At 46.0% G+C, this 13,693-nt stretch overlaps 3 protein-coding genes across 5 annotated transcripts; 1 reads left to right on the forward strand and 2 right to left on the reverse strand.

Annotated features, from left to right (window-relative positions):
• Positions 1 to 4: 4 nt before the first annotated feature.
• Positions 5 to 5,206, reverse strand: fastkd2 (FAST kinase domains 2). Of its 2 annotated transcripts, none has more exons than XR_005712506.2 (11): positions 4,050 to 5,206; positions 3,862 to 3,965; positions 3,644 to 3,752; positions 3,347 to 3,470; positions 3,106 to 3,245; positions 2,829 to 3,001; positions 2,559 to 2,722; positions 2,225 to 2,457; positions 1,783 to 1,879; positions 916 to 1,030; positions 5 to 666 (listed from the first exon to the last, which is right to left on the reverse strand). XR_005712506.2 is itself a non-coding variant. In XM_040179596.2 (11 exons), the coding sequence occupies exons 1-11, from the start codon at positions 4,683 to 4,685 to the stop codon at positions 550 to 552; spliced, it is 2,016 nt and encodes a 671-aa protein (XP_040035530.2). In that variant the 5' UTR covers positions 4,686 to 5,205; the 3' UTR covers positions 5 to 549. The 2 variants fall into 2 exon arrangements, 1 of the variants encoding a protein (XP_040035530.2); XM_040179596.2 differs by having other exon boundaries at positions 2,221 to 2,457; positions 4,050 to 5,205.
• mdh1b (malate dehydrogenase 1B, NAD (soluble)) lies at positions 4,645 to 7,686 on the forward strand. Of its 2 annotated transcripts, none has more exons than XM_040179621.2 (10): positions 4,645 to 5,477; positions 5,560 to 5,672; positions 5,776 to 5,910; positions 5,984 to 6,126; positions 6,201 to 6,369; positions 6,452 to 6,788; positions 6,875 to 7,016; positions 7,094 to 7,263; positions 7,347 to 7,486; positions 7,575 to 7,686. In XM_040179621.2, exons 1-10 carry the CDS (start codon positions 5,456 to 5,458, stop codon positions 7,617 to 7,619), a joined length of 1,416 nt encoding a protein of 471 aa, XP_040035555.2. In that variant the 5' UTR covers positions 4,645 to 5,455; the 3' UTR covers positions 7,620 to 7,686. The 2 variants fall into 2 exon arrangements, with proteins under 2 accessions (XP_040035555.2, XP_040035563.2); XM_040179629.2 differs by having other exon boundaries at positions 5,393 to 5,477; positions 5,740 to 5,910.
• A 1-nt stretch (position 7,687) lies between these two features.
• retreg2 (reticulophagy regulator family member 2) lies at positions 7,688 to 13,686 on the reverse strand. Its single transcript, XM_078098044.1, has 9 exons — positions 13,341 to 13,686; positions 12,747 to 12,850; positions 12,385 to 12,415; positions 11,944 to 12,073; positions 11,659 to 11,743; positions 11,176 to 11,313; positions 10,842 to 10,930; positions 10,617 to 10,752; positions 7,688 to 10,455 (listed from the first exon to the last, which is right to left on the reverse strand). Exons 1-9 carry the CDS (start codon positions 13,592 to 13,594, stop codon positions 9,695 to 9,697), a joined length of 1,728 nt encoding a protein of 575 aa, XP_077954170.1. The 5' UTR covers positions 13,595 to 13,686; the 3' UTR covers positions 7,688 to 9,694.
• Positions 13,687 to 13,693: the final 7 nt, after the last annotated feature.

Here is a 13,693-nt window from a genome sequence, read left to right on the forward strand (position 1 = left end):
CAGATCTCCTTCCACACTTTTAATTCCTGAGAAGGCAGAAACATCACCGCGTGTTTTGCGAAAAGTTAAAGTCGCTTACGTCGATGAGAACAAGATATAACCCAGAACAGGCAAACACAAGCCACACCATTTCCTGTGTTTCGCCCTCTTTTTTTTATATTCCGTCATTCTTTCTGCAAACGCGGCTGCTTCAAAGGGTAAACTTTACCTCGCTCACCTTGCAGCTTTTGTGCAGTTTCTGCCAGCGGCGCACAATCTGCTTTTATTGGTTTCATTCGGCGTCGCGGTCTCACTCATCAACCTGCGCGAGCATCAGCAAGAGCAACCCGTTCGATTAGCTTTTGAGGCCACTTAGAGACAGATGACAATGATAAAACGAAGGAGAAACGATTATATCCCCATCAAAATAAATCTTCATGTGCATCGCAGTCTATCCAGATTTGTTGAAATACTTCAAATTACTTCTTAACAGCACAACAAAATCTGGGTGCTCATGATGATTGCACAATTTGGGACTGCTAAAGCACATATAGCTCTTGGCATTTGTCCTCAAGACCCCCGTGACTCCACTTTGGGTTGCGAGTCGGCGCTGAGGTGTTCTGAGAAAATCCGCCTGCGGAGGAAAACCGTCCGGTCCTCCTCGGACTGCAGCTCCTCCTCCGTTACCTGGAGAACAGGATTAGGATTGTGTAAATCTTACCATCGTATTCAACATTATTTTTAAAAAAAATTGCATTTTCATTACATGTATTTAATGTGATGTATTTAATTAATTTAATTTATATTAAATTCATTTAGAAATATACATTTCAGGGAAATAAAATGCTCCCGCTTGAGAGGAACTCGTGGTTGCAGGCAGGTTAGAATTCTTGCACTACTACAAATTCATAAAGAAAGAAGACATATGACTCTCACCAAGATGGGCTCGTATCCCAGCATCTTCAGATGGCGAATCTTAACAGCCAGAGGGCCGCGGGGATTAGACGTGCCGTAGCAAAAGGCCGAGTGTGGAGGGTAAATGACTGCAATCCTAGGACATCAACACAGGGAGTTTCTCCGTTTCAAAACGGTCAGAATTTGAATTGGCGTACAGGAATGAGAGTGTTGAAACGTGATTAATAGACAGAGCAGATTGTGGATGGAAATCTATTTAGCTACAGTAAGAAGGCGAAAACATCTATGTGCGAGAAAAAAACAACTTGTAGAAGGGATAACTACGTACACACACACAAAACGAAACAATCCGACACCTATACTCTACGTATAGAAAAGTGAATGCAAAGTTATATCCAAACCATTTAAAAAGGTTGTAAATAGTAAAAATATGCACACTAAAAAACAACCTTATGTAAACGCTGGTGTTTGGATATTTTATGAGTTTCTGTTATAAATTAAGCTTTTTATAACGCATAATTCTTGACCATGCCGTAAGTCCTCAAGTAAATGGTGAATGAAAGAAGTACTTTGGACTCATTTAAACGTTTCAAATAGAATAACAGCGGCATCTAAAGCTTCCCCACCCCTTTCAGAGCTTTATTCTTTGACATTTTCTAGACCTCTCTTGGGTTGAACGTATAGACTTTGTTGCGTGCAAAGCGGTGGAAGACATTGGACAAATGCAATCATGCGTTAATGCCCAACATTATCACAACAGAAGGCGCAAACATTCTCCATTCACCTGCAATAGGCACATTTTTTAAAGAAAATTAAAATTAAAAAACAGAACGCCACGGCAGCGGATTGGTTTCCGGTGAAGTTATCACCGGCACATCGGCATCTTACCTTTGACTGCTCTCTGCTGGAGGACTCTCTGCTCCTGCACAACTACTCGCTTCAGTCTCAGAGGTTTGGTGTGGCAGCTGTTTGGTTATCACAGAATCTGAGGGCGAGGGCGCACGCGCACACGCACACGCACACACACACACACGTCACAGTTTCTATGGTAGCAGAAAATATCTTCTCTGAATCAACATGACTTCATTTATTAAAGCATTTCTGTAGAGAAACATTACAAATGAACCACTTATTGTGTCTTTCCTGGGACTGTCACGATAACCACTTTTTGTTGTGCGATTATTGCACCTAAATTAATTGCGATAAACAATATTATTGTAATTTCCAGACCATTTTATGCCACTGATTCCATAATGCCAGTATGTGTCGGCTGAAAAAGAACCCTTCACAACACAGCGGGCCTATCGCGACAGGCCTAGTCTTTACCTACAAGGTAGAAGTCCTCCACCACCACCATCTCATGCAGCGTCGTGTCCGCCTGGTCCTCCAGCACACTCCGCAGGCCCTGCGAGAGCCACGGGTTGACTGTTTGGCCACTGGGGTTGGGGGCTCCCAGGAGGGATGGGGGGACGGTCGCCGGCTGATGGAGCAGGGTCGCCTCCAGACGGAGGCAAAAGTTCACCGTCTGAAACATCCTCTCCTGGTTGGGGAGGAACCTGGGCACTGAGAAGAAACAGAGGACGCTCAGGCGGATGTGTATGAGGTCGCAGGGCAGAAAAAAGACGGACTGGACTGTCCAGTGGGAAGGGATTCCATCGACTGACCTGTAGCGTGAAACCTCTCCAGCGTGCTGCTCTGCAGGAGCTGCTCCAGTGGTGCGGAGGGGAAGTGGCCGAGGAGACAAAGATGGTACACGACCTTTAACAACTCAAACGCGGACATCTTGGGCAGATAGGAGTCCAGCGCCTGGCTCAGACTCTCCAGGAACCTGGAACAGCAAGACGAAACCACACAAAGCCACCGAGGAACTGTCACGTGCGTTATGCAACAACTACCGGCCGATGACATCAGATGAAGACGTGCGAGTGACCTACTGTTGTCTTTGGTGCTTCAGATCATAGTTGAGATAGGAGTATACCTTGAGGATACAGAGGAGGTCTTTAAGTGTCAGGGTGTCGGGATTGGCGCTCACATTCTTTGCAAACGCCTCCATTATGGCGGCGGGACAGAAGGCGAGGTTCTCCATCACAGACAGGAAGAGGACCACCTTAACGAAGAGGGGGGGAAACGCAGAACAAAAAAAAAAACACGCATTGATTAAGAATATTACACATTTCACAAAAGGAATTACAAAACAGTCCCTTGCGGCACCTGTTTTTTGGTCCATATGTCCATTGTAGAGGCAACGTATTCCGAAATGCCAGTGAGCAGATCGAAGTCTCTGTAGTGCAAATCCCGACAGGACTGCAGGACTGTAAACAGTCTGTTGAAGGGGATTCCATGGAGGTTTTCTACCAGAGAGGACAGAGAGGGTAACGAAAACTTTAAGACTTTAAGTCTTTTACGAGTGTAATAGTTAGCAACAATCTAATCTTGTGGAATTGGTTTCTACCTTTAATCGTCCTACTGCAGATATCTAGCAGTGGTTTGGAGTAGAAGCCCGTCGTGGCCATAGTTGAGATCATGTACTGGGTGTTGGGAAGGCTGAACTGGTCCGTCATTGATAGAGCCTTCACCTGTGCAGAATGAGTGAAAACACAGGTGATTTTGAAGTTAAAAAGTACAATGGGAGAGCTGATATCGGAGAATGTTGAGCAGTCAAGGAAGATGCCTGCACAAGAGTTGACCAAGAATCATTTTAAAATGACATATACCAAATACGGTCATACCCACAGACTCATGAACCAACCTCGAGTTTCCGTTTGAGGTCCAGTGGGGCGTCTTTCCCCAACAGACGCATACTGGTCTGAAGAGCAATAACATTCTTGATCCCGGGGAGACGGGCCTTAACTACCAACCTAAAACACAAAAAAAACGTCAATGCGGAAGGATCTGAAAAAGAACGGGTATATTTTTGGATGGTTGCATTGTTGGCTTCGCCATATGCATCCCTTCAATAATCCTGACCTCAAGCCCTCTTTAAGGGCAGTGACGTTGGTGCTGGCCTCCATATGTTCCAGACAGGAGGCCAAGATGGACAGGCCCTTCTCATCGAAGTCGTTCAGATTCTCCTGTTAGTGAACAACAAAACAGATCTTGAGAAACACTGAAGAAAAATTAGCTCCAACATGAAAAACACATTTCTCTCTGCCTACCTGACAGCTTCGCAGGAAAGTCTGCACCACGCGGCTTCCTTGGGGAACACCCAGTTGGACCATACTCAGGAGACAATACGCCACGTCCTCGTTGCGCATGTCTCCCACTCTCTTCATGGCTTTTTGCAGAAGCTTGTCGAACGCGGGGTTCTCAAACATCAGCTGCAGCTCGAAGCGCTGCTGCTCGTCGGACATCTTCTTGGCGGTGGACCACATGCGGGTCATGCAGTTGCTGACCTGTCGAAGTGTGGGCGAGTACCGAGTGGTGAGGTCCAGCACGTCCGACGGGGAGCGGCAGCGCTGGAGGTGGTCGTGGAAAGGCGGCCTCCTCGGTGTCCGCTCTGAGCCCGTCTCATCGGGCCAGATCTCATCGGACAGGGACGACTCTCCGACCGGAGACGAGAGACGCGTCTTCTCCTCCAAGTCCTCATTGTGAATCCCACCGCGAGAGTAAAACCTGACTGAACTTCTATCGAGGAATGTCTGGCTTTGCCTTGTGCTCAAAATGTGCTCACTCGGGAAAGGTGTGTCATTTACTGATGTTGTCAACAAGAAACTGCGCTGTTGCCATGGAGACCTGCGACTGCATACGCGCAGGACACGTCTCACGACCACCCCTGTTAGCTGGATGGACATGATTATTAAAGACTATTTAAAGGGTGAAAATAGAGAGTAGGAGACTAGTACGTCCTTAATTTAAACACGGTCACTAAGGGGGCAAATAGCTGACTATCAAATTAAATATATGGTAAGAAACGGTGACAACTACAAGCTAAGTTAACACACAATTAACATTAGCTATCTGACTGGTGACATTTTACACTTTCTGACACATATAACATAATTATTCAAATAGCGAGCACAAATAATGCATTACAGCGTATGACTAAACTGGCAACAAGGTCAACAGACTGCCTCCCTCGAATGTTAGCGGTTGACGTTAGCTACGTGACACCCCATAACGCATTTCTATATAACTGTTAAGTAACGCTCCCACAACAACACAAGGGACTCGCTAGACCATTTAACATTGGGAATCAGAAGATGTTTAGCAAAGGGGCACGGAGCTGACTTACACTAAAATGATTCAAAGACCAGCTCATGTAAGCTAGCATTCTCATGTGCTGCTGCTCGCTGCTATGTGCGTCGCCATATTAAGTCCCCCTGTCAACTTGGTTATGTACACTACGCACTCGTCAAAATATAACAAATAAAGTTGCTTTTGGAAATAATATATCTCAATAACAATATAAGTTAGGGTTTGAAAATTATTTAAAGGGTTAAATCATAGATTTCAATGTTATCATCACACGTTCTTCTCTTATTTGTTCTCGTGGTGGTTCCAATACGGACACAAATAAGTGTAGCATCCACTGTTTCCTAGCAACCAAGGTCTCCCTGACAGAATGGCAAAACTTGTGCTCGCTGGTAAAGGCCGATTTTAATAATCTGATAATATGTACGTGTATGTAAAATGTCACATTTCTAATTTGAATATGAACCCGTGCAGGCAAAGCAGACTGTCCACATTACGCCAAAGCGGAACTCTTAGCTGACAGACTGCAGCGATCTCTTCCTGACTTCCGGATTCACAAGATCTCCATTCTCCCACATGAGTGGCGGGTAATTATCATATTTTAAAACGTTGTTCAGCATGTTTATTTTTTTCTTATCATTACTATATTTTCAGGTACCTTATTTGTCAACTTTCACTGGTCTCTGATAGAAATGGCTGGAGGCCACCTGCACCAGAAATGGCTGGAAACATGAGAGGTCCCCCCTGGTTTGGAGGGAACTTGTGCACCAAGGGGGGAAAGGGATGCTGTTGGGGGGCTTCAGTGACTTCGTAGAGCACTGCCAGGTAGTCATACCTATTTAGTTTTTCACTTCTAAACTTTCATAAATGCCAATTTCTGTACTAATTTGTTGTGCAGGACTACTACAGCATCACATCAGACATGCTTACGGATTCAATGCTGGCGGTTGCAGCAGAGAATCTGGAAACCAAGATGAATATTATTGCAGAGGAGCAACGTCGTCTCAATCGCATTGAACCCCTTCACATATGGATCAGTAGGTGTGTTAGTCTGAAAAACTCAAATTCAAAGAAGCATAAGTATGTAAATGTTTTATTTTCCCCTACGTTTCCAGCGCTCTCAACCCAACCTGCAACTTCCTCATCCCCAATCTGCTCTCTGCTGAGGTGTTCCCCCATGTCTCCACAATCAGCCTCCACCTACTGGATTTGAAGGGGAACGAGGAGGGATTGCGGGGGCTGAGGATGGAGACAGAGGACCTGGCACTCCCTCTGCTCCATCAAGTATTCAGCTTTTATTCGGCATACTTTTTTTGTCACAATATCTGAAGGAAAATAAAGCCAATCTAACTTTTTACACTCCCAGGTGTCTATTCACACAGATCTGGATCAGGCTTTCCAAGGAGCGGATGTCATTCTACTGCTGGATGAGTGGTGGTCTGATGACGGTGATGGGGAGGAGCAGAAGAAAAATGTCAAGGGGATGTCTGACAGGTACATAGAGTACGGACAACTGATCGACACAAGGGCCAACAAGGAGGTGAAGGTCATTGTGTCTGCTGACTCATTTGCCAACTGGAGATGCTCACTTCTTTTGGAGCATGCATGCTCCATTGACAGCCACCAATTTATCACCATGGCAACTCAATTAGAGAATGAAGCCAAGGCCATCCTCGCAACAAAGCTGAAAGTGAGGACTTCAGGTAGTAAATTCTCTCTCTGTACGACTTCTACATATTCCCACTGCCTTTTTTTTCACCAGTGACAAATAATCTTTCTCCTGCTCTAGATATTAGAAATGTCATCGTGTGGGGAAACATCAGTGGTAGTTTCTACATCGACCTGCAGTGGACGAAGGTTTTCAACTATGACGGGGCAATCAAAGGACCAGCTTTCTTTTCCCAGCCAGCTCTAAAGCTTCTACACCAAAGGTTTGCCACAACAGTCAATCCGTATAGCTCATGGGCTGTATACCCGGAAATCCGACAACCTCTTTCCCCTCTGCCAGGAAATGGTTGGAGACAGACTTTCAAGACATGGCACGTCGTCGGCGTGCGGAAGCGGCTTCAAAGTCCTGCCGAGCGGCCTCCATGTCGGCCGCCGACGGGATCCTCGCCGTCCTGGCGGCTTGGAACGGCGGCTCCGATGGGGTCTTCTCTGTGGGTGTACTTTGCCAAGGTGAAGACACAACTCGACAATGGGACAGCGATTCGGGCGAATGTGCCCAGTGATGAAATGTGATTGTCTTTGGCTACTTGCAGGCGAGTATAATCTCCCGGACGGCATCGTCCTCTCACTTCCAGTGAATTTCACAGGCGGCAAGTTGGGCGTGCTGTCCGAGGCGACCATCGGAGACGAGCTAAAGGAGAAACTTTGTTTTTTTGCAAGGGAGCTAATGCAGGTATATCAGGTTAAAAAAATAAAAGATGTTGGACAATGTATATTTTTGTAGCTTCATACGTTTAAACAAAAAGTGTTTTTTTTCCCAGGAAAAAGAACTTGGATCAGAGGTTGCAGAGCATGGATTGTTATAATCGAAGAAGACAGTGGATGCCTTAAAATGATCAAAGGAAATAAACCAGATACGTCTTCGTGCGACAAGTTTGTTTCAGTTTGTTCTTTTATTCTCTCACTTTCAGATGTGTCAAACTTTAATGACAATAAATCTTTTTCGCTTTGTAAAACTCTTCCATAAGCAGTTATGGTTTTAGATGTAAAAGATCAAACTGAGTACTTTATGGAAAAAGGAGAAATTAGAAAATATATTCCTTTTAAAATTGTACAGTTCAGGAAGTGCATTTTTTTACAGTTGAATAAGCGATACTTGTAGCATAAAACACACTGGTACTGTACACAAACTAATCTGTTAATATCTCTCTAAATCAGATGTTATTATCCACCCACTTGCATTTACAGTTGGGCAGTCTTGAAAATAAAGACTTCAAAACTTTTCTTCCCCTTATTGGTAATTAAATATTTAACAAACTGAATTCAATGGGCTGGTTTAACCTGAAACATTCAAATAGATTATCTTTCTTTTCTCACAAATTGTGCAGTACTTTGTCAGATAGACAAGGAGAACTTGAATAGAGTGCTGTTTTTACATGCAGAATACATTTTTTTTTTGCATTTCTACACTATACACGAGGAGGCGTGGACTGAAAAAAGGAAAGGTTTGTACGAACGCAGTGCACTACGACAAGTTGGGAAATGGAGACGTTCTGCAACGTTATATTCAATGTGTACAACCCACCCCTGAGATTCGGATGCCGAGTGGTTCACAAAAGGCAAAAATCAGCCTCTTTGTACCATCAAGCTTGGTGCTAGATTTCCTTTTTGACAGGTCAAATGTTTCCCAGCAGATACAACATGTTAGTAAAGAATTAGGTTCTTCCAAAAACCAAAACAAAATCCGTAACACTCTTGCAAATTGATCATGTGATCCATGCATACACTTGTCGTGGCACAAAGGTTGTTATTTGTTAAATATACATACACCAGTGATGACTATACAAGCAACCAAAAGGTATAGACGGGCCAATCATTCAAGAGGTGCTTGTGTCTTTCAACGCGGTTGTAGATAAACAATATACTCCATTACATATGGGTGTATGATATGGATGAAATCTGCAAATATGAATAACCAGGAAGCATCAATCACAGAAAATTCAGGAAGATTTTTTGTTTTGTTGCTACATCAGTCACGTTTGCGTACGGGTAAAGATATCCTACCTGTCGACATCCAACAACGTCAAAGATTTAGTTTCCATTGCCAGGCAACAAGTGAAAAACCACTAACGACGGTCTTTGTTAAAACTAACTTGAGACTGAGGACAAAGTGAAGGAAAAGGCTATTGTTTGACTAAGTGGAACTCAAGAAATACGCAAAATACATTTTAAACCCGGACGTTCACGGTGTCATAATGGTCATACAATCATCACGGGCAACTAAGGGGATTCAATGGAGCTTTTATACTATCCCTCAATTTAACAGTAAAGTTTCATCAAATGACATTTAAATTAAATAATTTACAGCATATATTAAGTTATATTATCCCACATTTAAACTCTTCATAACACCATCTACACAAACATCTGAAGAAACACACGGTGGAAGTGTTCTGGAAGCTCTGAGCCAAGTTGGAAAATAAACGGACCGGGTTTCACTGCACCGCAAGAAATGTGGCTGTGGATTTATCAAGCAAATATCAATGTTAGATGATCAAGCAAAACCAATATACAAGATGCTTTGCTAACCCTTTGTAACCGTTAACCTGGGCCAGCTTTGCCCGAAAACCTGCTCTCATTGAACTGGAGACGAGGAGGCCGGTCACAATAAAACTCAACAAGTGGTACTGAGGCTGAACGGACTGTGTGCCCTGTAAATAAGGGCTGATTTAAACAGAACACCCAACGTACTTTCAACCATATGCCGCCTAATCAGCAACCAACTGCGTTAAAGGCCAAACTCTGATAAATGTTATACACTATATATATATATATATATATATATATATATATTATCTAGAAGGGTGGACATAATGTAGTGCTAACGTACAAATAAAAACGCTTGGGACCGGGAGGGAGGCAAAGGAGGGCGGGTGGGAAGCTATGACTGTGGTTGATGCTGAGGAGACAGAGGTTTCTCTGGGGCTCCTGAGGTTGCTCCCACCGCCTGCCTCTCAGTGACGGGGTCCATCCCCTCATCAAACTGATCCAGTTCACTCTGGTCCAGCAGCTCAAAGTCTTCTTCCTCGGTGGGAACCAGCGTGTCGTCGGGCAGGTCCTCGCCGGTGCCGCTTCCTGTCGTGACCACCTCATCATCCGGGTCCTCGTCTGTTCCCCGCGCTCCTTGCGCGGTGGAGGTCTCCAGAGCGCCCGCTGGGGCTTCGGCGGGAAGGAACTCGGCCATGGAGGGGTCCTCGCTGGAGCGCAGCAGCGCCGACAGAGTGTTCCGCACCACAGTGGAGATGGCTGTGCTCACGATCTCCTCGCTCAGGGCCTCCAAGGACTGTTGTGCTCCCTCGGTTACCGCGGTCTCCTCCCCCTCCTGCGCTCCCACGTCCCCCTCTGCACACGGCACGGGCAGCCCGCCCTCCTTGCTCCCGGGTGGTTGTCCGTGTCCGTTGAAGTGCGTGTTCACAAAGTGGAGCGGGGACGCCAGGTGCTGAATGAGGAGGCTGGCGGGGCTCAGTGGCTCCCTGTCGGAATGAGCCGTGGCCGGGGCGGCGTCGCCCTGGCCGGGGGCCCGCAGGGGGAAGTGGAGCAGGTTGTGCTCGATGGATGGGAACTCCTCCACCGAGGGGAACTCGGGAAGGTCCCGCAAGTAGGACTCCTCCACCTCGCTCTGCAAACTCTGCTGGTCCAGGTCTGCGGATGAAACGGGAAAAAAACTAAAGCATTTAAGCCAAATTTAAGAATAAAGAAATAAACTATAAATCACAAACATATACTGTTAACTTTTAAGCTAGTAATTAATCTATGGTTCCTGCGTGAACTGAAGTGCGACGTCGATACGAGCGATCACTCACCCTCGGAGACGTCGGTGAGTTGAGGAGTGGTGGCCCTGGACACAGAGAACCCTCCACTCTCCAGGATCGATGCCTCTTCATCCGACAGCTCAGAGTCTGTGATGGCCATCGCCAGAGCTGTGGTCTTTGCGTCCACCTGACCAACAAAACCACAACTTCATATCACTGCCGAAAACACCAATGTGCCATCGTCCTCCTCAGCTTTAAAAAGGTGCGTCTCCTCACCGTCGTGGCGAAACAGGACAGCTCCTCCTCACTCTCACTCTCAGTTTCGGCCCTCGGCTCGTCGCCCTCCTCCCCTTCCTTTTTCACCTCTGTTAAAAAACACACACACACACACACACACTTTTAAAATACATGTGAAGAGATGCACACCTTCGAATATCGTATATATTCCATATCAGAAAGAAAAACCAGTAAGATATTCTTCCTCATACACATCCTCCTTGCTTGGTTAAGTCCAATATTAATCAACTCAAAAGCATGTGCGTCCGTCACTGCAAGATTCTAAATGTGACCATTCAGAATGGACGGCCCGACGGGGTCCAGTAGCACACACTTCTCTTGTCGTGTTTGCGGTGCTCGGTCTCCCCCTTCATGCTGTAGTCCAGTTTCATCAGGATCGGCTCCAGGCCCGTGTACATCCTCTGGATCAGTTCGTGGTACACCACCAGCGGCCACAACAGCACGCTCAGCACTGAACGGGAGCAGAAAAAGAAACAGGAGAAAATGGAACACAGAATTTCTTATAAAAGCAATAAAATGCACACCACATGCAGAAAAAGGGTAGAGACAGATCTATGAATGAGGTAAAAAGCAAGTGATAAGTATCTAATTGCTCCAAAATATTTAAATACCAGCATGATCTTAGAGAGACATAACCTGCACAGTCAACAGGTTACCTGATATCTTAATACCTCATTAACTGCTAATTACTTATTATCTCCCACCCTCTGTTTGTCGGGACTACCACAGATTCCCATGTTAATTCATGGCTTAGCACAACAGTTTCCTTACGCCAAATGAGAAAGAAGTGACTCACCAATAATATAGGAGATCATGATTCCAGGTACATAATGCCCAACCACAGCAAGAACGAAACAGCCACTGCACATCATCAGACAGAACTGGAAAAAAAAAAAAAAAAAAAAAAAAGAGTAGGTGAGAAAAAATGGACTATTACACGTTCAAGCTGCACAGGGAAACTAAGTCGCTTTTGCTGTAAATTAGCAAGACCGCTTTTTAAACAGAAAATGATCCCATTCCATCGTCTGACTCATAAAGTTCCTTTCCTTGTGTGTCACTGGGCAGAGTCAAAGTGCTGTACCTTTCCATGGTTCTGCCGTTTGTACTGCAGCGTCTCCTGCAGGTACAGGCAGTAGGTCAGGTAGCTTTCCGCCAGGTGGTGGCTGAGCTCAGGAACACTGAGGAGTCGCTGCTCCCCGCTCAATGTGTCACTGTATCCAAATAGGAACACACACACAGTCATAGAGAGCACTTGTGAAATTACTCAAAAAGAGGTTAAATGAGATTCCTCGTGAATGACAAGACAGTGGAGCGCACACAAATAAACACCAATAAAAAAGACCATGCTACACTGGTAGCTCTGAATTAGTTCTGATGATCCGGTGCGACATGTGAACGAAATGTCACAAACGTGGAGAGACAGAGCCCTCGCTGTTGGAATTTGACGGACGGTCTCATTTGGAACAGATTCAGGAAATGAAAACACACAGATGTCGGTCTGTCATGCACACACACTACATACCGTTGTTCAGGGGGAGCCTCGGCGTGTTGAACTGCGGCAGAAGCGAAACACGCAGTTAGCAACAATTAGGTACTTTGTTAATAAGGAAATAACAGCTAACATATTGGGGCGGGGATCAAGTATATTCTTCAGGTTGTCATTACCTGAGAAACAGCAATAACACTACGCTGATCTTCTATCACTTGTGTGGTTCAAATCTTTCTTTAAGAATGTCAAAGGGAAAACCGACACTGTCAAAGCAGGTTTCTCCATCCGGTGAAGGTGCGGCGTCCCACAGCCATAGATTTAAAACGGGCTCAGCGACAGTTAAGAGTGACAAAGCCCCGGGACCATGTTCAAATCCCATTAACGGCTGGGCTTACTGGTAATGATGGGCAACGTGGGCTTCCACCTCTCCAGCAGCATCACACCCAGCAGGGCCACACTCAGCAGGAACAGAGGCCGCAGGCAGGTGGCTGACAGGAGCCTGTGCAGGGGCAGAAAATAAACAACGGCTTACGTTCTGCACAGGTTATGAACTTGACATTGGCGTGATAACGTAACGTAATACACTTATAACTTATTAAGCCGCTCTGTTGGCAGAACCGGTCAGCGGGTCAACAAGGCCCGGCCACTTCCTGGCCACTAAGCATGACACGAGGGTTTGTTTGGGTGAAGCAGAACCAAAGCCAACAGGTGTAACCCCTCTAAAATAACCCTATTGTATATTTCATCAGCACCATATCGTCTGTCCGATGAGTATTTAACACGTGACGGCGTATGTGCTCTGCGCTAAACTGTCTCGCTAGCTACGTTAGCATCAGGCTAGCGACGTGGCATTAGCTAACTTATTTTGACGTTCTCCTCGCAATACCATCGCCGGCGTTAGCCAGCTAGCTAATGGTGTCAAATGCGACATTATCGGGCTCTCGGAAGGGGTCGAAACGGGGGGTTTAAACACGGGTTTGGTCGGTTACCAGAATAATGTGTTGAGTGTCAAGGCGACAGTGATGCTGTACAACGGCCTCTCCCAGACCAGCAGCCTCTGCAGCCATAGCAGCAGGGACTCGTACTGCGAAAGCCAACCCTGGAGAAGCTCCCGCAGACGGACGAGCTCCGGGTCCTCGTCCCCGCAGACCCGCTCCGATGAACCTGCGGGGAACAGAGACTCCAGGCCGACCGAGGAGGAGGTAACCGAGGGGCGTCTTCTTGCCTCCTCTCCGCTCGCCATGTTTCCCCCACTGTTATGTTGTTTTGGATATCACGGGGTATATGGGGAGATCGCCATCAAAAGGTGACGAGTTTGCTAGCACTGAGCATCCGGTTGTGA

Source organism: Gasterosteus aculeatus, chromosome 1 (assembly GCF_964276395.1).
Source record: "Gasterosteus aculeatus chromosome 1, fGasAcu3.hap1.1, whole genome shotgun sequence".
Classification (NCBI taxonomy): Eukaryota; Metazoa; Chordata; class Actinopteri; order Perciformes; family Gasterosteidae; genus Gasterosteus; species Gasterosteus aculeatus.